General features: G+C 46.6%; 1 protein-coding gene across 3 annotated transcripts in view; it reads right to left on the bottom strand.

Moving 5' to 3' along the window:
• SPAG1 (sperm associated antigen 1) overlaps positions 1-27,400 on the bottom strand; it is a 283,883-nt gene that overhangs the window by 38,281 nt on the left and 218,202 nt on the right. For all 3 annotated transcript variants that reach the window (XM_029591799.1, XM_029591797.1, XM_029591798.1), the window contains exon 15: positions 26,795-26,936. In XM_029591799.1, the coding sequence (XP_029447659.1) occupies positions 26,795-26,936 (142 nt within the window). The remainder of the gene's footprint in view (positions 1-26,794; positions 26,937-27,400) is intronic.

Below are 27,400 nucleotides of genomic sequence, written 5' to 3'. Positions count from 1 at the left end.
ATCCTTGTGAAAATTGACCACATACAGGATGGGCAATTTTCAAGCAAGCTATTTACCCAGTTACATGGTCAGAAAATGTTTGAAATTCAGGGCAAATAGCTGATGGAGACAGAACAGGTGCTGTTAATGCCCTCTATTTTGCTCATGGACCAATCTTCAAAGAGCTATTTCCCATATTCATGCCATTTTTATTTGCTACCCAGAACCCAAAAACCTGCATATAGTTACTTCTACCCAGGGCAGGAGTATCACTGGGAGGCTCCTTGTGCAGATCCTATTAAGTTCTATAGCAGCAATTTTATCAATTTCATTTTCTTTTCCTCTCATGGTCAAAATGGAAACCATAGCTCATACAAGTAGTGACTTTTATTCAATTGTTTTGAATGCCATGAGAGGGAAAAATGATAAAACCTATTTCCTGAAAACCATCTACTGTGCTTTCTTATGGCAAAAATGGCTTTTTAAAATTCTCTTTTTATCTGAATGTAAAGTCAATATCATATTTGATATGAAAATATCTAAACTATGCAATACTATGAGAGAAATGCCATTACAAAAGCTGCTTTTAAAGAGATGGTACTTCTTTCTTGACAACACACTACAGCGCTTGTCTTTTAAAAAATGCTTCACCAAACCCTGCCTCCTACACATATCCTCATATCCTCCCTTTTCTTTCTCTATGATTTGTATGCCCAGTATACAATGAAATACACTCACCCTTACCATCTCCTAATGATCTCTTCTCTAGTTTGTTTCATTTGTGTTTCTTTTTCTTCTTGCTCATGTCTTTCCCTACACATTAGTTTGCTCTTTCTGCTTCCCCTTTTCTAGCCTTGTAATTTCATCATTTTCTGTTTTTTTCTTCTTCTGATCTCTTCTAAATTTTTCCAATACTGTCTCCTACCAAAGTTGCATAAGAACATAAGACATGCCATATTGGGTCAAACCAATGGTTCATCAAGCCCAGTATCCTGTTTCCAACAGGGGCCAATTCAGGTCACAAGTACCTAGCAGGATCCCAAATACTAGACAGATTCCATGTTGCTCATGCCCAGAGATAAGCAGTGGCTTTCCTCAAATTCCTTTTCTTTAAATTCTTCCTCCCACTACTTTTATCCCTCTCAGTACCCAAACCTTATCCTCTTCTTCCAGAGTTTCCTATTTCTATCATTTGGTAACTCAGACTTCTTTCTCTCCCAGTCTTTTATCTTTAAGCTCCTACCTCATTAGTTATTGTCCTTTCACCCCTCATATACAAAATGCCCTATATGCTAAAACTATTTTTGGTTCCACAACTCTTCTCTCTTTTTCACTTTTCTGTGGCTGTTGTATTAATGCTTGTTGCTGCCTCCTAGATGGCTCTGAGCACTAAGGCCCCTAACGTGAATTGTTTAGTTTGAATGAAAGGGTGCTGCATTCCTAGCCTAAGTTTAAAAAAAAATGTCATTGCTGCTGTGGCACTATTATGCTTTGTGTTCATGAGAGCAATCTCAGTATAGTGTGGCATAAACCATTTATTAGTGGCCACAAGGGGTTATATACTAAAAACCATATCATTATTTTAATTTACTCTTCCTGTATTGAATTAAAGTGATGGTAATCATAGGTTAATACAAGTAAACCAATATTTATATTGAGGAAGGTTGGAAGAAGTTGTTGTCTAGTAACTGGAATACAGTTACATGTTTCAAAAGAACTCCTGCAAAGTGAGTTAATATTCATGCAGCCATTGACATTCTGTGAGATCCTATTCCATGTGCCACAGTTTACCTGACGTGTCTTGGGGGCAGAGGCGTCATAGGAAGTTTATCTTATAGAAAACTATCAGGTCATCTTATCCCAGAACAGCCTGCATGTATGTCTGAAGTACTGTAATTTGGATCTTGTTTGGATGAAATGTACTTTATAAATACAAATTATTATTATTAACAGTGACTGATCTTTTTGTAAGTCTGAACTGAGAAACACTGAATACATAAACTCTAATCATAAATTTACTTTTTTTTTTATATATATAGTAAGATAGTTAAAGGGTTTCAAGAAATAGTATAGCAAGGCCAAAAATATAACCAAAGTTCAAAGCTGTTCATAAGGCTCATGTCTTTAAACTATTTATTGCTAATCTATTAAATCATCAATACATAACATAAAAAGGAATGTAGAAATTACTTACCTGATAATTTAATTTTCCTTAGTGTAGACAGATGGACTCAGGACCAATGGGTATAGTGTGCTCCTGATAGCAGTTGGAGACTGAGTCAGATTTCAATCTGATATCAGCACTACATATACCCATGCACGAGGCTTTGCTCTCCAGTTTTCTCCTCGAAAAGCAATTATGGATATATGTGTGTTTGGATAATTTTGATTAACTTGGTTAACTTGAGTAACTTGATTAACTTGATACTTGATTACTCGGATTGGTTGACGTGGTTTCTAGCTGGAGACCGCCAGGGCACTCAACCGAGAAGTGCCAACACCTGGTAATATGGGCGTCTGAACTAGAAATAAGGGTTGGCTTACCCGTGCTTGTGTTGCACTCGGGGGGAGGTTCCCCCGAGGATTCTTGATTACGAGGCAGCCATGGGCAGGGTGCTGAGGCCATCTGTCTAAACTAAGGAAAATGAAATTATTAGGTAAGTAATTTCTACATTTCCTAGCATGTAGCAGATGGACTCAGGACCAATGGGATGTACAAAAACTACTCCCGAACTGGGTGGGAGGCTGCCCGTGGCCCATTTAGTACTGCCTTTGCGAATGCTGTGTCCTCCTTGGCCTGAACATCCAGGCGATAGAATCTCGAGAAGGTGTGGATGGAGGACCACGTTGCCATCCGACAGATCTCTGCGGGTGACAGCATCTTGGTTTCTGCCCAGGACATTGCCTGGGTCCTTGTGGAATAGGCCTTGACTTGTAGAGGTGGAGGCTTGCCTGCCTCTACATAGGCCACCTTGATTACTTCTTTGATCCAGCAGGCTATGGTTGCCCGCGAGGCCGCTTCCCCTTGCTTCTTCCCACTGTGAAGAATGAACAGATGGTCCGTCTTTCTTACAGGTTCCAATCTTTCCAGGTATCGGACTAGGAGTCTGCCGACATTCAGGTGGCAAGAAGGCATGAGTCTTCCAAGTCCTTATGCTCGTCTGGAGATGGCAGCGAGATGGTTTGGTTTAGATGGAAGTGAGAAACCACCTTTGGCAGGAAGGAGGGTACAGTGCGCAGCTGTATGGATCCCGGCGTGAATCTGAGGAACGGCTCCCGGCATGATAGTGCTTGAAGTTTGGATATTCGATGGGCTGAGCAGATTGCCACGAGGAACGCTGTTCTTCAAGGTCAGGAGCCGTAGGACAGACCGCGAGTTGGTCTGAACGAACCTCCTGCTAGGAAGTCTAACACTAGATTTAGATTCCATAGGGGTATCGGCCACTTTAGAGGTGGCCAAATGTGCTTGACCCCTTTTAAGAAGCGGGAGACGTCTGGGTGGGCCACTAGGCTGGTGCCGTCCACCCTGGGTCTGAAGCTGGCCAGGGTAGCCAGTTGCACCTTGATGGAGTGAGGGACAACCCTTTGTTCACGCCGTCCTGCAGAAATTCCAGGATCATGGGGATTTTGACTGTCCGTGGAAGGATGTCGCGGTCCTCACACCAGGCTTCGAATATTCTCCATACTCGTATATATGTTAAGGAGGTGGAGAACTTGTGCGCTCAGAGCAGTGTGTCAATCACTGGTCCAGAGTATCCACTCTTTTTCAGGCGAGACCTCTCAATGGCCAGACCATAAGTGAGAATCTCGTTGGGTCTTCGTGAAGGATCGTTCCTTGCTGGAGTAGATCCCTGTGTGGAGGTAGGCATAGAGGGTTTCCCGCCAGAAGTCTTCGCATGTCCGCATACCACGGTCTTCTTGGCCAGTCTGGGGCCACTAGAAGTACCAGCCCTCTGTGGTGTTCTATCTTGCGGATGATTCCGCCCAGTAGTGGCCATGGAGGGAAGGCATACAGTAGGTCCTCCTGTGGCCAGGTCTGGATGAGGGTGTTGATTCCCTGGGACAGAGGTTCCCATCTTCGGCTGAAGAACTTGGGAACCCGGGTGTTGGACCCGGTTGCCAGAAGGTCCATGGCTGGGGTTCCCCAGTGGTTTACTATCCGCTGGAAAGCTGATGTAGACAGTGTCCATTCCCCTGGATCCAGACTCTCTCTGTTGAGGTAGTCTGCTGTGACATTGTCTTTTCCCGCGATGTGGGCGGCTGATATCCCTTGTAGGTTTGATTATGCCCTCGCCATTAGGGGATTTTTTTCCAGAGACACCTGCTGGCTTCTGGTTCCCCCCTGGCGGTTCATGTAAACCACTGTTGTGGCGTTGTCCGACATGACTGACTGATTTGCCCCGGAGTCTGTGACTGAACCGTAGGCAGGCTAGTCTGACTGCTCGAGCTTCCAGTCTGTTTATGTTCCATGCTGACTCTTCTTTGTTCCATTGTCCTTGAGCCGTTAATTCCTGGCAGTGGGCTCCCCATCCCCGCAGGCTTGCATCCGTGGTGAGCAAGGTCCATTTCGGTGGGGATACGCTCGTTCCCTCGCTCAGATGGTCTTCTTGTAGCCACCATTGTAGCTGGTTCCGAACCTTCACCGGTAGCCGGAGGGGGGTGGAGTAGTTTTGAGACATCGGGTTCCACCATGACAGTAGGGAATGTTGTAGGGGCCACATGTGGGCCCTTGCCCACGGGATGACTTCTATGGTTGATGCCATGATTCCGAGGACTTGGAGATAGTCCCATGCCGTGGGAAGAGTGGAGTTCAACAATGCCCGTTGTTCCATCAATCTCCTTCTCCTTGTGGGGGGAAGGGTGACTTTGTTCCATGTGGTGTCGAACTGGACTCCCAGGTACTCTAGGGATTGGGAGGGCTGCAGACGGCTCTTGGGTGTGCTGACGACCCACCTGAGGCTCTGCAGTAGTTCCTTGACTCTGGTGGTTGCTTGATTGCTTTCCTCTGGCGATTTCGCTCTGATCAGACAATCATCCAGGTATGGGTGCACGAGGATCCCTTCTTTCCTCAGTGTCGCCGCTACTACCGCCATGATCTTGGTGAACGTTCGGGGAGCTGTAGCTAGCCCGAATGGTAGGGCCTGGAACTGGTAGTGATGGCCCAATATCGCGAAGCATTGAAAACGCTGATGGATGCGATGGATCGGTTTGTGGAGATAGGCTTCTGACAGATCCAAGGAGGTCAGGAATTCTCCCGGTTGTACCGCCTTTATGACCGAACGCAGGGTTCCCATGCGGAAGCGGGGTACCTTCAGGTAGCGATTGACTGTCTTGAGGTCCAGTATGGGCTGGAATGTTCCTTCTTTCTTGGGCACGATGAAGTAGATGGAATAGTGCCCAGAATTTTGTTGGTGCATGGGCACCGGTGTTATTGCCTTTAGGGCAAGAAGTTTTGATAGTGTGGTTTCCACTGCCTTCCTCTTGAAGGGGTCATGGCACGGAGAAATCACAAACTTGTCCGGGGGGATGCTGTGGAAGTCCAGGTAGTATCCCTCTCGGATGATGGATAGGACCCAATTGTCCGATGTTATTTCGACCCATCTTTGGTAGAACAGGACAAGTCTAACCCCTATGATCTCTTCCTGTAGATGGGTCTGCTGATTCTCATTGCATGCTGCGTCTGGGGCTCGGTCCCGAGCCATCTCCTCTTTGTTGTGTCTGTTCCGAAAGGACTGTCCCCTGCTGGCGGGGCGAGGGGCTTAGTAAGTATTTTTGTATGGTCTAAAACGCTGGGATCCTCTGCCCTTGGGTGCCCGGGGAGAGGGGTGTTGGTTCCTCTTGTTTCTGTCCTCCGGTAGACGGGGTACTGGGGACTTGCCCCACTTGTCAGCTAATTTGTCCAGTTCGCTTCCGAACAGTAGTGTTCCTCTAAAAGGCATTCTCATGAGCCTCATCTTAGAGGTCGCGTCGGCTGACCAGCTTTGGAGCCACAGCTGTCTTCTGGCTGCCACTATGGACGAGAGGCTCCTGGCTGAGGTGTGTACCAGGTCTGAGGTCACATCTGTAAGGAATGATATTGATGGGTCTAATGCCTCGATTGGCGTAGTTGCATCCCTGGCCACAGCCAGGCAGGTGCGTGATACCATGGTGCAGCAGGCAGCAATCTGTAAGGTCATAGCTGATACGTCGTAAGACTGCTTGAGGATGGATTCCTGCCGACTGTCATTGGCATCCTTGAGTGAAACTCCTCCCTCGACTGGTATGGTAGTGCGCTTTGTGGTGGCGCAGACCAGGGCATCGACCTTGGGAAACCTCAGGAGTTCCTTCGTTGCGGGGTCCAAGGGGTAGAGAGCTTCTAGGGCTCGTCCTCCCTTAAAGGTAGCCTCTGGAGTGTCCCATTCCAGGTCGATCAGTTGTTGTACGGCCTGTAGTGTAGGAAAATGGCGTGAGGTCTGGCGGAGCCCGGCCAGGAAGGGGCTCACCTTGGACTCTGCTGTGTTGCATGTGTCCGGGATGGTCAATGCCTTCAGACTCGTGGCTACAAGATCTGATAATTCGTCTTTTGGAAAGAAGCGCATCATGGTTCAATACGGTTCCTTTCCTGGAGGGATTTCCCCCTCTTCCAGGGGTTGATTCCTCCTCTGAGTCATCTGTGTCCACTAAGGGAAGGTATTTGTCCAAGGGAGGCTCATCTGGTGGAGGCGGGGAGGGGCCTGGGAGGTTCTGAACCACTGGCGGGGGTTGTGGTTGTGCCGCTGGTGGCCCTGTCTGTGCGTGGATGTAGGATTGCAGCTCAGCGAAGAATCCCGCCCAAGTGAAGTTGCCTGGGACCGCATTGGGTCCAATGGCGCTCCCTGAGGGCCCCCACTGTGGAGGGGCCGAGTCGGGAATAGAGAGGTCCGGGGTAGTCTCGCTGGTGGATCCGGAGTCCTCTACAGGCTGAGGGGGTCCTTGTCTCGGTTCCCCCTGAGCTTCTTCACATAGCAGGCACAAGGCAGAAGTCACTTCGGGCTGCGCTGCTCTCAGGTGGCATGCCAGATAGAGGGCTTGACCTTTAGCTGTCCTGGACGGCGGTGCATTGATTTGTGCGTGTATCCTGTACAGGTGTGCGTGCCAGGAGGCCTGGTTATGCGCTCCGGATGCGCCTATGTTGTGTGCGTCGGAACAGAAGATGCGTGCGTGGCTGTGCGCACGGGCCTAGTTATGAGCTCGGCACCCTTGAGCGTGCTGCTGTGTGCCTGGCCCCGATGTGCGCATTGCTGTGTGCACGGCGCAGATGCGTGCGCCTGGCTGGCCACTGTGCGCACGGCTCAGTTGTGCGGACGATGCAGTGACCAAGGTGGGGAAAGGTGCCAGCGACCACGTTGTAAGATGGCGGCCCTCTCTGGGGGTCTCCACGTGGGAGGACCCTCTTGCCGGATCGGGGTCTAGCCCTGACGGGGCTGCTCAATCCGATTGTACAGACGCCGGAGGGACGATCTGTGCGGCTGTCCGAGCCTCGGAGACCAGAGACTTAGAGAAAGTTTTCTACCTTACCTTGTCTCGGCGCTTTCCGGTCCTCTGCCGGGCGGTCTCCGGCTGTGGGGGGAGAGGGAAATACCTTCACCGCCTCGCTCGGTTCTGCACCTGCTGCCTCTTAGCCGCTCCCTTTTCAGGGGGCTAAGTCCAAGCTGGGTTGGCTACCGGACCGAGGCTGCCTCTCAGCCGCTCCCTTTTCTGGGGGCTAAGTCCACGCCGGGACAGAGGCTTACTTCTGAGGGATCTCGGAAATCACCTCAGGAAATCTCGACTGGGGGAGGGATCCTTGGGTATCACCGCAGGAGAACGGGGCTCGTTTTGGAGGTAAGGTTTTCTTTGTTTCTTCTTTAAATTTGGAGTTTGGTTTTCTATCGCTGTGCAAGCGTGTGTCAAGTCCCGAACAGCTATGGAGATGGAAAAAACTGGAGAGCAAAGCCTCGTGCACTGGTATATGTAGTGCTGACGTCAGATTGAAATCTGACTCCATTTCCAACTGCTATCAGGAGCACACTATACCCATTGGTCCTGAGTCCATCTGCTACACGCTAGGAAATATTAATTACAATATGAAAAATAACTTGTACATCTAAATATCAAATCACTCAAATATAAATCATTAATGAAACCAAAAAGACAACACTGACAAAAGCAATGAAAAGATATCAGTGGGAGATAAAATGTATATATATATATATCTAAAAATACAAAAACAAAATACAACATGCAAAAAACTACCAAAAAGAAAAAAACCCCATGAACTCCCCCCCAAAATAAGGGGAAAAAAGGAAGGAAAAAGAAAAAACGGGAAACACTCTAGATTGTGTACTAATCACCACTTATAAAGTCGCAACAGACTACAGTATTATTTAAAAGTCTGATAAATATTAGAGAAATTATAAATCACAAGTTGGTGGTTGATAGTAAATCAGTCACTCTTCATAGGGACCCAACATGTTTCGTCAAACAAGGCTTCTTCAAGGTTATCCATATAGTTGTCCCACAGATCATAAAATAAATTTGAAGAGCATTTCAACGAGTCCCACCAGCATCTTCACTTTTTTTTTGTGTGAATATTTTTATTAACAGTATATCAACATATAAACATACAACTTGTCAAGCCTAACAAGTTATCTGCCAATCGAAACAAAGTTGTAACATTGTCTGCCGACTAGCTTTCGCAGACCATCTTTACATACACACATATAAATGTTTTACTTAATGAAAATATATGTCCAAACCGATATATTGCCTGTTCTTCTTTGCAGTAATGCAGCGTACTAATAAAGAACCTTTGAATACTGTTGGTTTTGTTAATATTATCTAGTCGCCTACTCCTCCCCCTCCCCCCCGCCTACCTCTTCCCTCCCTTAAGCCCTCCCCCCCCCCCACCTAGGGACACTGGGTTCGTATTGAGAGGGCACACTAACGTAAAAGACCAGGTTTTTGGGATTTCAGTTTTCAGTTCTGTATTCTGGAGGTTGAGATAAGAAGTTACTTCTTTTGGGAGCAGCTTCACATAATCCTTCTATATAAGTTTCATCTGGGTCTGGCAGATCGTTGTTTTGCAGTCAAATATTCCATATGTAATAACTTCTGAAATTTTTGCTTCCATTCCCTTGGAATGTGTTGGCAGACAAGCAAAGTCGCGCCTTTCAACCGCACGAGTGGTCTCTCAACCCCTTAGTGGCGAACTCAATCTTCCAACAATGGGGTTACCCTCATATAGATCTCTTTGCAACATGTCAAAACCGCAAAGTAGAGAACTTTTGCTCTCTCACTCGCAGCCAACACTCACAACCAAGAGATGCGTTCTCCCTCTCGTGGGCGACAGGTCTCCTATATGCATTACTTAAGAGTAATGACACTGGTATTGTCCATTGTGCCAAAATGTTATCTTTTGCTACTAGCATAATTTTATCCAACAATTTAAGTTAAGCTTCATGAAGTTCATAGATAGCGTCATCTAACAGCCCCAAAAGCCATATACTGGGCTCTAGGGGAATAGATGTCCCCCAGAGCTGAATTACCAGATTCTGCAAATATCCCCAAAATTGCTGTAATATGGGGCATGACCAGAAGCAATGGTAGAAATCCGGAATGGAGTGAGAGCAACGAGTAAACAGTTCTTCAGTGACTACCCCCATGTGATAAGCATTACTTTGTGAGTAGTATGCTTGGTGGAGAAATTTATACTGCTTATCTCTTAGTGCTACATTTTCCACTGTGTTGGGGATTCATTGAAAGCAAGAGCGCATGTCCATCTGTGAAATCTCATGTGGGAGATGCCTGTTCCATTTTGTTACCACTGATGTTAAGTCCGGAAGTGGAGCAAGGGCCATAATCACTGTATAAAATTGGGTACATTTTTTACATTTACCATCCAGGCCCTTCAACAAATTTTGGATTCCCTGAGATTGGAAAAAGTTAGGGTATAGTTTCAGTTCTTCAAATATGTAGGGTCTCAATTGCAAGTAACCATAGAAGTCATTATGTGGAAGCATATATTTCTCCTGAAGATCTATAAAACTTAGGACCTGTTTCGGGGTGACTTCTTCATTAATTAACTGAAATATTGACTTCAATCCACTCAGAGACCATTTTTGAAAAAGTTCTTGAGCCATGCCCGGTTGGAATAAGGGGCATCCTCAAATAGGCAGACAGTAGACCCTGACATCACTTTGAGAAATTTACATATAGTTTTCCATGCCATGGGAAAGGGGCGGATAACCACACTATATGCTTGGGAAGTAGTATTTCCTTAATTTGCAACACTGCACCTGGAGCATAGGGGGCCAACCAGTTCTTATAATGTTCCAAAGGAGAGCACCATTCAGTGTCATAGATCCAGTCTCAAATATGCCTCAACAGACTTACATAACTATAGGCCTCTAAATCAGAACAATTTAATCCCCCCTCCTTTTTGGGCTTCATGAGAGTTTTTAAAGGTATCCGGGCCCATTTACCACCCCACAAGTATCTAGTGCAGTGGTTCTCAAACTTTTTTCTGTCTGGACACACCTGACAGATGGTTCTCACATGCATGACACACTGAACCCATGATCGTCACGGGGCTAGATGTAAAAGTACAGTTTGCATCCACGGGAACCCCCCCTGACCCACAATAATGGATGTAAAGCAGAATTACGACATTCCCCATACAACTCACCCTGCAAAAAAGATATTCTAGTTCTGGTGTTATCTCAGTAACAGCAACTCAGTAACAGGAACTGGTGTTATCTCAGTAACAGCAACTCAGTAACAGTAACCCCTGTCTTTTCATAAGTAGGGCTCAATAGCCCTACTTATGAAAAGACAGCAGTGTTCCAGCAATGCATGTCCTCTTGAGAAAACACAACAAATAGCAAATGTTGCTTACTGGTAACAGGTGTTCTCGCAGGACAGCAGGATGTTAGTCCTCACATATGGGTGACATCACAGGATGGAGCCCAATCACGGAATACCTTTGTCAAAGTTTCCAGAACTTTGACTGGCCCCTACTGGGCATGCCCAGCATGGCACCAACCCTGCAGCCAGCAGGGGTCCCCCCTCAGTCTTGTTTAAAAAGCTACAGGAAGTGCCGAAAAATAAAATAAGAAACGTAACGAACCCAACACCGCAGGGTGGCGGGCGGGTTTCGTGAGGACTAACATCCTGCTGTCCTGTGAGAATACCTGTTACAGGTAAGCAACATTTGCTTTTTCACAGGACGGTAGTCCTCACATATGGGTGAGTACCGAGCTGAGGATGTCAGAGTATGCACCAAATGTACCCAAAGATGTGCAACAGGCAGAACAACTGGGGTAGAATTTGGTAGAGGGCATCCTGAATCCTAACGGGCAGGCGGAAGGGTGTTGGTACGTCAAGTTGTGAATAGGTTACGCAGGACAGATTGGCCGAAGATGGAATCTTGTCTTCCGGCCTTGTCCAAGCAATAGTGGGCTGTAAAGATATGGAGAGAACTCCAGGTGGCAGCCCTGCAAATGTCAGGAAGCGGCACCGAACGTAGGTGTGCTACTGAAGTCGCCATGGCCTTCACAGAGTGTGCTTTAACACGGTCTTGAAGCGGAATGTCTGCTTGCTGATAGCAAAAGGATATGCAGTCCGCTAACCAGGAGAGAGTCTGCTTACCCATAGGCTGCCCCAATTTGTTGGAATGGAAAGAGACAAACAATTGAGTGCTTTTCCTGTGGGCAGCTGTACGGTCTAGGTAGATTGCTAGAGCCAGTTTACAGTCAAGGGTATGCAGAGCCTGCTCTCCTGGATTGGAATGGGGCCTGGGAAAAAAGGTAGGTAGTATAATGGATTGATTGAGATGAAACTCTACTTAGGAAAGAACTTAGGGTGAGGGGGGAGTACTGCCTGGTCTTGCAGAAGTTTAGTGTAAGGCGGATAGGTAACTAGGGCCTGTAACTCACTAACTCTGCAAGCCGAAGTGATTGCCAAAAGGAAAATCACTTTCCATGTGAGATAGCGAAGTTCACAGGATTGGAGAGGCTCGAATGGTGGTTTCATGAGCCTTCCTAAAACCAGGTTGAGGTCCCAAGAAGGGGCCGGAGGACGCAGTGGAGGCTTGAGGTGAAGCAAGCCCTTCAGAAAATGTGTTACAAGGGGTTGTACTGATATAGGAACATCCCCAACACCTTTATGGAAAGTGGCCACCGCACTGACATGCATTCTGATGGAGGAAATTTTTAGACCTGACTCCGACAAGTGCCAGAGATAGTCCAGAAACTTCGTGATTGGACAGGTAAAGGGGTCAAGGTATTGAGAAGAGCACCATAACTGAAACCTGTTCCATTTGTAAGAATAAGACTTTCTCGTGGAAGGCTTCCGTGAAGCAATCAGGACACGGGAAACTGATTCAGAAAGGTTAAGTGGCTGAAAGATTAACCTTTCAACATCCATGCCGTCAGGGACAAGGCTTGCAGATTGGAGTGGCGCAGGCACCGTTGTTTTGCGTAATCAGAAGTGGGTCCTTTCCCAAGGGAATGTGCCTACGAATGGAGAGATCCTGAAGTATTGGAAACCACACTTGGCGTGGCCAGTGAGGTGCTATCAGGATCATGGTTCCCTTGTCCTGACGTAACTTCACGAGAATCTTTGAGAGACGTGGAAGTGGAAGGAATGCATATAGGAGACCTGTCGCCCACGAGAGGGAGAGCGCATCTCTTGGTTGTGAGTGTTGGCTGCGAGTGAGAGAGCAAAAGTTCTCTACTCTGCGGTTTTGACATGTTGCAAAGAGATCTATATGAGGGTAACCCCATTGTTGGAAGATCGAGTCCGCCACTAAGGGGTTGAGAGACCGCTCGTGAGGTTGAAAGGCGTGACTTAGCTTGTCTGCCAACACATTGTCCACTCCCGACAATTAGGTGGCCCTGAGGTACATCGAATGGGAGAGGGCCTCCGCCCATATCTGCGCAGCTTCCTGGCACAGTAGGTAGGAGCCCGTCCCTCCCTGTTTGTTGATGTACCACATGGCCACCTGGTTGTCCATCTGAATCAGGATGACTTGGTTGGAGAGGCGATCCTGAAATACCCTGAGAGCATATCTGATTGCTCGCAGCTCCAGGAAACTGATTTTGTGTTTGGCTTCCTCTGGAGACCAATTTCCTTGTGTCTGCAGATTGGCCACATGGGCTCCCCAGCTGAGACTGGAAGCATCGGTGGTGAGAATTATTTGAGGGTCTGGAGGCTGGAAGGGCAAGCCTTGGAGGAGATTGATCTGATTTTTCCACCAGGCAAGAGACTGACGGAGTGAGTCTGTGACGTGGACAATGGTCGACAGGGGCATGCATTGAGTCCATTGTGACCTTAGAGTCCATTGCATGACTCTCATGGCTAGGCGGGCCATTGGGGTGACCTGGACTGAGGACGCCATGTGTCCCAGTAGGATGAGAAAGCGGCGTGCAGTCGTGTAGCACTGAGACCGCAGCTGGTGTGCGAGAGAGACTATAGTGAGAGCTCGTTGTCGAGGTAGAAAAGCTTTTGCCTGCAAGGTGTCCAAGTCTGCCCCTATGAATGATAAGATTTGAGATGGGACTAAGTAGGATTTGTCGTAGTTGACAAGAAATCCTAGCGAAATCAGGGTGTGTAAGGTAAGATGCAGGGACGACAGAGCAGTTTGCTGAGTGGGAGCCCTGATCTACCAATCGTCTAGATAGGGGTAGACGTGAACACCTTGAGTCCTAAGGAAGGCTTCAACTACTATGAGACATTTTATGAAGACTCATGGTGCAGACACGAGGCCGAATGGAAGCACTCGGTACTGATAATGCTTGGGGGCCTACCAGAAATCTCAGGTATTTGCGATGAGATGGAGTTATCACAATATGAGTGTATGCGTCCTGGAGGTCTAGAGAGCAGAGCCAGTCTCCTTTTTGCAGAAGAGGAAGGAGGGAACCCAAGGTTACCATCTTGAACTTTTCTCATTGGAGGTACTTGTTGAGGGCAGGTAGGTCCAGAATTGGACGACCGCCGCCTGATTTTTTGGGGATTAGAAAGTACCGGGAATAGAATCCTAGGCCTCATTGGGAATAGGGTACTGGTTCTATTGCTCTGGACTGGAGAAGGAGGGAGACCTCCTGTTCCAGAAGTGGTGCGTGGTCAGATGTTCCCCACGTCAGCCGAGGTGGGGAGTCCGGTGGGATGGAGAGAAAGTTCAGGTGATAACCCTGAGAGATTATAGCGAGGACCCACTGGTCTGAGGTGATTGTGTGCCACTTGTTGTGGAAATGGCACAATCGACCTCCCACTGGTATGTGAGGCAGTGGAAGCTGGCTGCTGCTCTCTATGCAGGAGTCAAAAACCGGAAGCAGGGCCCTGCTGAGGAGCTGCTTGCGGCTTTTGTTTTCGTATCTGACGAGACTGGGCCTTTTGGAAAGGACTCGTGGAACAAGTCCTAGACAGTGGGGGATAGGACTTCTTTGGACGGAAGAATGACTTTTTAGCATCCTTCCTGAAAGACTTCTTGGAGGCATACTCAGAAGGCATCAGAAAGAGCTGTCTCAGGATCTCATGATAGTCCTTGGGTTCTGCCACTGTTCGTTGAATCTGTTCGCCGAACAGATTGTCTCCTACACAGGGCAGGTCGGACAATCTATCCTGCACTTCAGGGCGAAGGTCCGAAGACTTGAGCCAGGCCCATCTTCTCGCCGAGATAGCAGCTGCAGATACCCTGGTAGCAGTGTCAAAGATATCGTAAGATGATCTTATCTCATGCTTGCCTGCCTCAAAACCCTTGTTTACTACGGTTTGGAGCTGATCTTGAAATTGCTGAGGCAGGGAGTCTGTCAAATCTTGAATCTACTTAAATAAGACCCTGTTGTATTGGGTCATATAGAGCTGATAAGAGGCGATTCGAGAGATGAGCATTGAACTCTGGAAGACAAGGCAACCAATGGCATCTAGAAATTTTTGCTCCTTGCCTGGGGGAAAGGAAGTGTGAGGTTTTGATCTCTTTGCCCTATTTTGGGCAGATTCCACGACGACAGAGTGGTGATCCAATTGATATTTTTGAAAACCTGGGGCTGACTGTACCAAATAAGTGGTGTCAGCCTTCCTGTTGACTGGAGCAACAGAGCCAGGGTGTTCCCAGTTCTTTTTGAGGAGATCCAGAAGAACTTGGTGAATAGGGATGGAGGTTATTTCCTTAGGAGCATCCAGGAATTGCAACAGCTCCATCATTTGATGCCTGTCATCTTGTTCGGTCTGTAATTGGAAGGGAATCAATTCAGAAATCTCCTTCACAAAGTTTATTAAGGAAAGGTCCTCTGGAGGAGAACGCTTTCTGAAGGAGAAGGTGGTGAAGGCAGGTCATCGGTGTCTGGTGAAGAATCATCTGTCCAGGTATCGTAGGGTTCGGCATCTGCCCCTCTAGGAGCCCTAGGGGGACGGGACGGTAGAATCCCTGAAGGTCCTGGTCTAGGCTCCGAAGGAATCGAAGGAATAATTGAAGGCATCAAAGGCACCGGTGCAGGCATAGAGGGCATCGATGAATGGATCGGTGGCGCCGACGGAAGTATCGGCATCGATGGCTGAGGCATCGGTAGGACTCCTGATGGAGGGATGCGGAATGGTGTTTCCCCTCCTGATGACAAGGTAAGCGGAGAGGGCACCGGAGCCATTGGTGACCCGGGATCCATCGGTGGAAAAGCGGCAATGAGCGCTTCCATTTGAGAGCAGCGGTGCCAATGCTGCCGGAATCGGGTCAGCGGTCGGTTCCATGATCGGTACCGGTACTGGTGTCTGTGCCGGAGGAACTTGGAGTCAATGCATCGCCTTGTCGATGGCCTCCTGAACCAGCCGGTCCAGTTCTTCTCGGAGACATAGAGCAAGCAGCCCCGGCTCCGGAACAGAAGAAGGAGGCAGAGGCATAGCCAGAAGTACCACCGTTAAAGGCAGAGTCGCGGCTCCCAATCCCCTTTCGGGTGAGGGTTGCCTCGGTGACCCGGTCGCCGAAAAGGTCGGTGCCTTTTCTGGATGGGGTTTCTTCGACGGCGGCTCGGACGATGGCGATGAAGATGTAATAGACGGCGTCGGGGTTTGAGCACGGAAGAGAAGTTCCATCTTCTCCATTCTGGCCTTGCGACCTTTTGGTGTCATTAGGGTAGATTTGGTGCAGGTCAGGACATCGTGCTCACAACCGAGACACATTAAACAGACCTTATGAGGGTCTGTTATGAACATGGTGCGATTGTAGTCCGGGCACCGACGGAACCCCCGACACCATGGCCATGAAAAACTCGAGCCGCGGTACGGTCGACGGCCAGTAGGCCGCGAGGGCCAAACTCGACGGGAATCGACCATAAACGGGTAAAAACTTACCGGATTACCGCGGAGTCAAAAATTTGAAGGCGGGACCCCTGTGGGGTATAAAACTTTTGAATAATTCCGTGAGGAAAATTCCTGTCAGGAATCTCTGTGGAGCTCCTTAACCGCGTGGCTACTGCTGCGCGGAAAAAAGAAGACTGAAGGGGGACCCCTGCTGGCTGCGGGGTTGGTGCCGTGCTGGGCATGCCCAGTAAGGGCCAGTCAAAGTTCTGGAAACTCTGACAAAGGTATTCCATGATTGGGCTCCATCCTGTGATGTTACCCATATGTGAGGACTACCATCCTGCTTGTCCTGTGAGAAAAAACTGATACAAACACTTACATGCTAGTAAAATATCTCACCTCAGTAACACACACAGAACCGACCTAACATACTCCCAGGATCTGCAGTTATGTACATAATCTAATCTGCACACAGTTACACCTGTATTATGGAATGCACTCAACCAGTAACAACCCTATCTATGAAAAGGCAACACTACAAATATTAAATCAGGCCCTAAACACCAATACACCTCCTATTAGGAAAACAGAACTTGCAAGCAGCTATAGATCCCCACACAGAAATAATTGTAAAACTATACTAATAAGCAGAATAAATGTTTCAAAACAGCTATGAACAGAATAACATCCAACAATTAAAAACTCATAAAAACTATTAAAAATTCTCCAAACACCAATAAAATATTTCAAAAAAGCAGACACATCACATAATATTAAATAATTAAAATAGCAGTCAATCGAGAAAGATAAACTTAAAAAGCCACCTTTACTTACCCCCTCCAGCAGCTCTCCTAATTCTGTCCTCTTCCATGCAGGCCGTAGCACACATCAGAAGCAGCAATAGTGGCTAAGCTCTAAACTCATGGTCCTCTTCCTTAGGGTCCATGACCAGTCTCTCTGTCTCTCACACACACGCACCATACCAGTCACACCCCCATGACCAGTTTCTGTTCTCACACACCAATCATCTCCCAACCAGTCTTTGACACACACACACCAGTCACCTTTCTGAACAGTTTCTCTCATGCCATACACACACACACAGGCTTCCCACTCTCTTGTTCTATCTTACATATACGGGCTTCTCACTCTCATACTGTGTCTCACACACACTCACACACCCAGGTTTCTCACTCCCATGCTCACTCCTTCCACATGCACAGGCTTCTCATTCCCTTAATCACTTTCTTTTACATACACATACCCCAGTCTCTCTCTCTCTCATACACTGTCACCTTACCAACCAGTCTCTTTCTCATGCATGCACACATACACAGGCTTCCCACTCCCATGCTCTCTGTCACATATACAGGCTTCTCAGTCCCATGCTTTCTTTCACACACAGCCCCAGAACAGGCTTCTTATTCCCATGCTTTCTCACATACCCAGATTTCTCACTTCCATGCTTTTTCTCTCTCTCTCTCTCTCTCTCACACACACACACACACACACACACACACACACACACATCAGTCACCTCCCTGACCAATCTCTCACTCTCTCACACACACACTCCAGTCATCTCCCTGACAAGTCACTTTTATTGTCTCTCATACATACACACATCACCTCTGACCAGTTTTTCTCAATCACACACATGCTCTCTCTCACACACGTACACATATGCTTTCAATCAAATACATGCTCTCAATCAAATATATTCTCTCAATTACACACATACTTTCAATCAAATACATGTTCTCAATCACACACACATCTCTCACTTACAGGCTGGCTGTCTTCTCTCTCTCTCACTCACTTCCTCCCCCCCCAGCACAAATGGTAGCTGCAGCAGCCTCCTCCAGCCCCTGCAGGTCAAGAAAGAAGAATCACATCGGCAGCGGGAGGCTTATACTGCTGTCTCCTTTACCGATTGCCGGCTGCTTTGATTGCTCCGGGCCATGCTACTGCTTGGGGGCCGATACTACTACCGCCGCCGCTACTTCTCCACGCAGCACGGCTCTTTCTCCTTCCCGCGCACTGCACTGCGTATCACTTCCTGTTCCGGGGCAGGCGCGGGAAGAAGAAAAGGCCAGCCATGGGTGCCACAGCTTCCTCTAACAACACTGCCACTCCCATTGGGCTTGAACGTGCTGTTAGCCCGGCGGCAATGGCAGCAGGGAAGGAAGAGCAGCGGGAGAGAACGGGAGCCCGAGACACACTGGTGTGTCGCGACACACCGGTTGAGAAGCACTGATCTAGTGAGTTCTTTATGAATATCGTTTATGTCTTTTTTTTTTTTAACCATGTGGGTAACATATTAAAGAGAGAGAGAACCATTTTGAAATTTCCATCATTTTCAACAATAAAATCTTCCCTGAAAGCAAGAGTGGCAAACTACGCCATGATTGTAGATTTTTAATTAACTCCTGTTTTAGTGGAGAGATGTTTAACGCATATATTTTCTGTGGGTTAGCAGGAATATAAATCCCTAGGTATTTTAGTGACATGGTAACCCACTTCAAGGGGTCATGGCTTCTTGTCCTGGCCATGTAGATTGTAGGGTTCCCATTATATCTAAAGCGTCGGACTTATCCACATTTATCTTCAGCCCCGCTAATCTCCCAAAAGTCTATGGAATACGAAGGACATGAGGCAGAGAGGAGTCTGGATTACTCAAAAATAACATATCATCTGCAAAAGCTGCCACTTTAAAATTGCCCTGTTTTTATGACTTCCCCTGTATTTCAGGAGATGCAGCCAATTTCCGCAGTAGGGGGTCTAATGATAAAATATATAAAATGGGAGATAAAGGACAACCTTGATGGACTCCCCTTTGAATTGGAATCACTTCGGAGATGGTATCATTTGCCAGTATATGGGACACAGGGCTTCGGTAAAGGATGGAGATAGCCTTGACTATTTGATTTGGAAATCCAAATCATTTCAGAACTGAGAACATGTACTCCCACGACACATGGTCGAAGGCTTTCTCAGAATCAACCTGACTGCCATTGACTGTACATTTTGGTAATGAGAAGCTACAATTGCTGAGAGTAGCCATATAACATTGTGCACTGGCATTTCTACCCTTAACAAAGCCTGCTTGATAGGGGGATATTAAAGACGGTAAAACCACGCCTAATCGAAGGGCCAATATATGGGCGTATAGTTTTAAATCATAATTTAATAGTGATATTGGCTGATAAGATGAGGCTTGAAGAGGGTCTTTCCCTGGTTTGGGTAAAATAGTTATATATGCTTTGTTAAAAGTAGGAGGAAACCGTTCTCCTTCACAGGCATGATTAAAGAAAGACACTAAATGACCCGCTATATGTGGGCATAAAATCTTATAGTACTCCGAGGTGAGACTATTGGGCCCCAGCGACATGTTACTTTTACTTGATCTAATTACCCCTTGAAGTTTCCCCTCCGTGATAGGCCTGGTTAAAAACTCCCGTTGTTTGTCTGACAATTGAGGCAGCTTTATATTCTGAAGAAAGGATTCCTCCTCAATTCTGCCTCCTACCTTATCCTCCCGATAAAGCCCTTCATAGAACTGGCAGAGTGTTTCACAAATTTCTGAATTTTTTGTCACATGGACTCCCGCTTGAGTTTTCAATCCTCCAATGAAAGTTTTCTTTCTTTTTATTGCCACACGACGTGCTAGGAGTTTGCCAGATTTATCTCTATGGTGGAAAAAGTGATGCTCCGAGCCTTAAGTGCCTTTTGGGCTCGTAAATGTAAGTGGGCATATAGTGTATTAAGACAGGCCCAATAAGATACTTTATGAGGAGGAGATGGAAACTCTGCAAGTAATTTTTTGGCTTTCTGAAGCTGGGTTTCTAAAGTCAGAATAGTTGTATTTAATTGTTTGCGCTTGGCAATCGTGTACGCTATAATTTCACCTCGGAGTACTACTTTGCTTGCCTCCCAGAAAAAGGAGGGATTATCACAATGTTGACCATTATGCTTAACATAATCTTCCCATTTCTGCCTAAGAAATTGATGGAAACTTTTATCTTCATTTAACTGACCGGGGAACCTCCAGATTCTCTGGGAGCTCAAATCAGCTGAACATAAGAACATAAGAAAATGCCATACTGGGTCAGACCAAGGGTCCATCAAGCCCAGCATCCTGTTTCCAACAGTGGCCAATCCAGGCCATAAGAACCTGGCAAGTACCCAAAAACTAAGTCTATTCCATGTAACCATTGCTAATGGCAGTGGCTATTCTCTAAGTGAACTTAATAGCAGGTAATGGACTTCTCCTCCAAGAACTTATCCAATCCTTTTTTAAACACAGCTATACTAACTGCACGAACCACATTCTCTGGCAACAAATTCCAGAGTTTAATTGTGCGTTGAGTAAAAAAAGAACTTTCTCCGATTAGTTTTAAATGTGCCCCATGCTAACTTCATGGAGTGCCCCCTAGTCTTTCTACTATCCGAAAGAGTAAATAACCGATTCACATCTACCCGTTCTAGACCTCTCATGATTTTAAACACCTCTATCATATCCCCCCTCAGTCATCTCTTCTCCAAGCTGAAAAGTCCTAACCTCTTTAGTCTTTCCTCATAGGGGAGTTGTTCCATTCCCCTTATCATTTTGGTAGCCCTTCTCTGTACCTTCTCCATCGCAATTATATCTTTTTTGAGATGCGGCGACCAGAATTGTACACAGTATTCAAGGTGCGGTCTCACCATGGAGCGATACAGAGGCATTATGATATTTTCCGTTTTATTCACCATTCCCTTTCTAATAATTCCCAACATTCTGTTTGCTTTTTTGACTGCCGCAGCACACTGCACCGACGATTTCAATGTGTTATCCACTATGACACCTAGATCTCTTTCTTGGGTTGTAGCACCTAATATGGAACCCAACATTGTGTAATTATAGCATGGGTTATTTTTCCCTATATGCATCACCTTGCACTTATCCACATTAAATTTCATCTGCCATTTGGATGCCCAATTTTCCAGTCTCACAAGGTCTTCCTGCAATTTATCACAATCTGCTTGTGATTTAACTACTCTGAACAATTTTGTGTCATCTGCAAATTTGATTATCTCACTCGTCGTATTTCTTTCCAGATCATTTATAAATATATTGAACAGTAAGGGTCCCAATACAGATCCCTGAGGCACTCCACTGTCCACTCCCTTCCACTGAGAAAATTGCCCATTTAATCCTACTCTCTGATTCCTGTCTTTTAGCCAGTTTGCAATCCACGAAAGGACATCGCCACCTATCCCATGACTTTTTACTTTTCCTAGAAGCCTTTCATGAGGAACTTTGTCAAACGCCTTCTGAAAATCCAAGTATACTATATCTACCGGTTCACCTTTATCCACGTGTTTATTAACTCCTTCAAAAAAGTGAAGCAGATTTGTGAGGCAAGACTTGCCCTGGATAAAGCCATGCTGACTGTTCCATTAAACCATGTCTTTCTATATGTTCTGTGATTTTGATGTTTAGAACACTTTCCACTATTTTTCCTGGCACTGAAGTCAGCCCTTTTTAAATATTGGGGTTACATTTACTATCCTCCAGTCTTCAGGTACAATGGATGATTTTAATGATAAGTTACAAATTTTACTAATAGGTCTGAAATTTCATCTTTTAGTTCCGTCAGAACTCTGGGGTGTATACCATCCGGTCCAGGTGATTTACTACTCTTCAGTTTGTCAATCAGGCCTACCACATCTTCTAGGTTCACCGTGATTTGATTCAGTCCATCTGAATCATTACCCATGAAAACCTTCTCCATTACGGGAACCTCCCCGTATGTCCACCCATATCGGAGCATGGTCCACTATAACTATGGAACTATGGAACCAATATCAGCCTCTTCCACCTTAGCAAATAAATTGTCAAGAGAATATAATCTATTCTCGACATTGTGCTGTGTGCCCTAGAGACATGAGTATATTCCCTTACGTCCGACTGTAATATCCGCCAGGTTTCAAGGAGTCGCAGTCTTTTACACAGATATACCACTCCCGGTTCCTGCTTCAATCTGTAGCCCCTTGGCACTTGAGATTTATCTAAATTGGAATCATAAACACAATTTAAATCACCCGCAAGAAGCAGTTCACCCTGAGATTTAGTCAACAGTATATTAGTAATATTAGTAACAAATTCTGAGTCAGGTTGGTGGGTGCATAAATATTGCATAGGGTAATGCTTTTCCCAGTCAAAGTTCCCATGATAATAATACATCTCCCCTCGCTATCCTTTATTTCCTGAGTGACAGTCAGTGGAGTATTCTTGTTAACCAGAATTGCCACCCCCACCCTTCTTCCCTTTAGCTGGAGAAAAATGGCTCGCTAAAGCCCATTCCCTGCATAATTTTTCACTCTCTAACTTAAGTGTGTTTCCTGAAGGCAAGCAATATTTACCTTTAAGCGCTGTAAGTGTTGGAATATTTTTTTGCATTTTATTGGGGATCCCAACCCATCAGTGTTCCATGAGATCAGTCTGTATTTACCCCCCATTATCATGCAAGTCAAGTGCACTGCATACCCTTAAAGAAAGATTAAAACTTGGGGGTCAGGCTCCCACCCTAGCCTGGCCCCTGATTCGTAATCCCACATGCAATCTTTAGTTAAGACTCCCTGTGTTCTTAATAGTGTAGACGTAAGTCCAACATATGTATAGATCCAGTTCCCCTTCCCTCCCACCCCACCCCTAAATCCCCAAACATTTCCCCAAAAACCTGTAAGACTCAAGGAGTCTTCAATGGAGATCATTTAGGTGTGATCGAACAGCACAGAGCCTCCACCCGCCACCTGAAAACTAGAGAGGAACAAAACTCAAATAGTCAATAGTGTATAGGTATCATTTATTTTCAAACAGATTATTTTGCAGGCAGCCAGATTACCAAAAACTTGGCTGCCGCTTCCGAAGTATGATAGGTAGTCCATTTTCCTCTATGGTTGATGCGGAGTTTGGCTGGAAATTGTAAAGAAAATCTAATATGCTTCTCAATAAGCGTGCTGCATATAGGCACGCAGGATCTTCGCGACGCTGCCACCTGAACAGGGTAATATGGCGGTAGCCGGGCCACGGCTCCTTGTAAATGTAAGGCGTCCTGTTTACGGGCTGCCTGCAAAATAATCTGTTTGTGGTGAAAATTCAGAATCTTGGCAATAACTATGTGGGGTCTGGTTTGGTCGTCCACGCGCGCACCCAAACGGTGCACTCTTTCAATTTCTAAGGTCCCTTGAATCTCTGGGAGTCCCAGTGTGTCGGGCAGCCATTTTAACAGAGTTTACCACAGTAAGTGATCCTCGATCGCTTCAGGTATCCCTAAAAATCTTATATTTCACCTCCTAGCACGATTCTCGAGGTCATCTATCTTAACGGCCTGTGCTTGCTATTGCGCCCATCGGTCGCAGACGGCTGCGACCGTTGCTGCTCACCTCTTTTTGCCCTGCAGCTCCAAGTCTAGGGAGGATGGCCGCCTCGGCTTCTGCACGCCACCCTCTATGGCATTCCCAGGACGGCACTGGCGCTCCCGGCAGCCATCTTACTTCTGGGGTGACCTAGGGCACGTATACGCGCGTCTGCCCCCGTCTTAACCACGTCATGGCGGGAACCTCGGGGGCGTCCCCTCCACATGACGTCACTGCCTACGTATATATAATCTCATTGGGCCAGCATACCATCGAGTTAGCAAGGATTCCTGTCCTGCTCAATTCTGCCATTCTGGGACTTCGCTGTTCCTGCGCTCCTGTCTGAGTGATATAGGTACTCACTCCTCGGGGGCCTTGCCGCTCTCGGGGCTTATCCGCTCCTCGGAGAGCCATCTCTACTTGCCTCACTTCTCTAACCCAGTGAGTCTCTTCCTATTTCCACAGACAACCCTTCAGTGCTCCTGTACCTTGGGTCTTCACGGTGCCTACCACTACAGCTGGCTACTCTGTTCAGAGTGAGTACAGGATTTGCTCTACAACTTCCTCCTCCTTCTCTGTGTGGATTCTCGGGTTACCCCGCTCTGCGGACCACTACTGGATCCACACTGTCTTGGGCAAACGTCTACCACCAGCCTCTGGCCTACCCCGCTCTGCGGACCACTACCGGAGACAGCCTGCACAAGTCTCTACGAGAGAAAGTATTCCCTGGATTACCCAGAGCTCCAGACCACTACCAGGACAACCTACACAAGCTTCATCTAGAGTAAGTATTCCCCGGCTTACCCCGCGCTGCGGGCCACTACCAGAGAGACCAGCTTACAGGTCATCTACTCTGAACTGAGTCTATTAACCCGCTCCTCGGGTTATCTTGCTGTATAATAAACTACTGCCTCTGGTGTCCATCACTGCTGAGACCCCGCCTGTCGTGGTGAGTCCCCACAGGGCTCCTCCCTGTGGGTGGAGTCAGCTCTTGCCACTGCCCAAAGGCCCACTAACTAATTCTAAATACACAGAATGTAACACTTGCAGGGTTTTTTGAATGGACGCCACTCTCCCATTAAGTGCGGAAACCTAGTCCTCCCTTCTACCTGATCAAGGCGCGGTGCATATTTTGTGATGGCGTCCTGCAGAGAAGAGATTTGTTCGGAAATACCTGCAAGTTTGCTGTCTAATGCGGTTATCACTGCTTCTTTAATTTCAGCCGTGATCGGATGCAGGGGTAAGCTGACCTTAAGATTTTCACCACTGTGGGCCTCAGCTGGTATCGCCGCCAGTTTGCTTTCCGGCCCTCGGGGTTTTTCCTTGTGTGGTCTAGGTAGCCGGATGGTAGCGGGCGGAGGGGTGCGCCACCCGGAGCGTGATCAGATTCGTCCGACCATGCTCACCACATCACGTGATCTCAGCATCTTCACTTAAATACAGAACTTCATCACCAAACCAGCTGTTGGTATAACACCCTAACGGCAAATATATAAACCGCGGGGTTGTGCGAACAAGGTTAGCTGGTGGTTTACTAATTACCACCACCTTGTAATTTATATTTTCTCCAGTATTCATCAGACTTTTTGATAATTCTGTAATCTGTTGAGACTTTTCATAAGTGGTGATCGGTACACAGTCTTGGGGGTTTCCCCTTTTTCCTCTTGATTTTGTTTCATCTTGGAAGCTAAGCAGGGTTGGGCCTGGTTAGTACTTGTTTTTCTTTTTTCCCCTTTTTTGTTTTGTTTTGGTATTTTTCTCTTTTTGGTAGTTTTTTGTATGTTGTTCTTTGTTTTTATATTTTTATATATATATATATATTTTTTTTTTTTTTTTGTTTTCCCACTGGTGTCTTGTCATTGTTTTTGTCAATGTTATCTTTTTGGTTTCATTAATGATTTATATTTTGAATGGTTTGATATTTAGATGCAACTTATTTTTGATATTGTAATTAATATTCCTTTTTATGTTATGTATTGACTGTTGCGCTGGAGGTGGACCCTTGGCCTGGTGCAGGATTGGTACGGCCCTCCGGTTGTACCCTGAGAGAGCCTACCACCAGGAGGCAGAGCCCAGGAGGAGATAGGCTAGCTGGAGCTTCACCAATAGCAACCCAGGGTTCCCTCAGGTTGAGCCCTTGGTTACCCGGGCCACCTGGTCTTAGGTGGGCCTCGCAGGATCTCCTGGAGAGAAAGTGTAGTGGAGTGCCCACCACGAACAAGGGTGCGCGGTCGAGGTCCACACCAGAATGACTAGCAGTCACAGGAGGCCAGAACAGAGAGTCCGAATGGATAACGAGGATCAAGGCCAGAGTAGAAGAACAGGATGGTCAGCCGAAGAAGGGGTCAGTACCTGTAGTCAATCTGGAAGTAGTCTGTGTTCAGGCAGAGGTCAGGTCCAGGCAGCGGTTAAGGATAGTCAGGAGCAAGCAATGATCAGTACTGTGAGATCAGTCCGGAGGGTACTACCAAGGATGGAGAGATGAAGGAACAGGAGACGCTGGAACAGGAGACACTGGAAGGCAAACTAGACACACCGGTGTGTACGGCCCGATTTTCAAGGCAATGAGCTAGGGCTAGAGCCGCTGCTTATATACCCTGCTCAAGTGACGTCAGACTGGGGCGCTGCCCGAGGTTTTCCCACGCTTGGCCCTTTAACTAGAGGAAAGCTCCGCGAGCGCGCGCTAGGGGGCAGGGCAAACGCCGAGGAGGACGCTGAGCCCCGGTGCGAGGACAGCTGCGACAAGTAAGGCTGCGAGGGAGCCGGGGATGCCCGTGGATGCCGTGGCCAAGTAGAGCAGGACTCAGGGCGGAGCTGGTGGATGGTCGGGCCAGGTGAGCAGGACCGGCCGCAGAGTGGATACGGCCGGGAAGAGCAACATTGACTATTTAATGAATTAGCAATAAATTGTTTAAAGACATGAGTCTTATGGTATAGCTTTAATCTTTGGTTATGTATAATGATGAAATGTTGCTCTGCATGTGAATAAGGTTTCACAGTATACTGAAAAGCCACTAGAATCAGAAAAAAATAATCTACAATAAGAAAATATTCTTTTGCTGAAAGGTGTCCAGCTGGCACAAAATCAACTTGTTTTGTGGAATAGAACTGAGCAGGAGCTTACCTATTAGTGTATATGGAACACTCCATGGAATTCAACTTCAAGCACTCGCTGTATTTTCCTATAGCTTCTTTATACTGAGCTTTCTTTACAAGTTCATTCCCATCTTGTTTCAAGGCCAAGAACATCATTTCAGCCTTTTCATCTAATTGACACAGAAATTGAAATTAATTCAACTGCTTCCAAAGTCAAGCTACATGTTTATCTTATTTGCATTTAAAACATGCCTTTACGGTGTCCTGAAGCATGGTCATAAGACATTTTATTACAATAAGCATACAAGTGAAAAATTGAACTTAATATATATTTTTTTTAAATAAAAAAAATAGCAGCCATAATTAAAAAAAAAAAAAATATTAGAGAAATTACTTACCTGATAATTTTGTTTTCCTTAGTGTAGACAGATGGACTCTGGACTAATGGGTTTATGCTCCCCTGTCATCAGATGGAGACGGAGCAAGCTGACGTCACAGTATACATAACCCTGAAGTGACCCCAGCCTGCCAGTATTCTCTTTAAAAGCAACTGTGGACAGACTATCAAAAACCTGGATTAAAAACACGTAATCAAAACTGTACTCAACCAACCATAAACACTGAACTCACATAA

Source organism: Rhinatrema bivittatum, chromosome 2 (genome assembly GCF_901001135.1).
Source record: "Rhinatrema bivittatum chromosome 2, aRhiBiv1.1, whole genome shotgun sequence".
Lineage (NCBI taxonomy): Eukaryota > Metazoa > Chordata > Amphibia > Gymnophiona > Rhinatrematidae > Rhinatrema > Rhinatrema bivittatum.
Note: the sequence above shows the minus strand (reverse complement) of the source record. Positions and strands in the feature narration are given on the sequence as shown.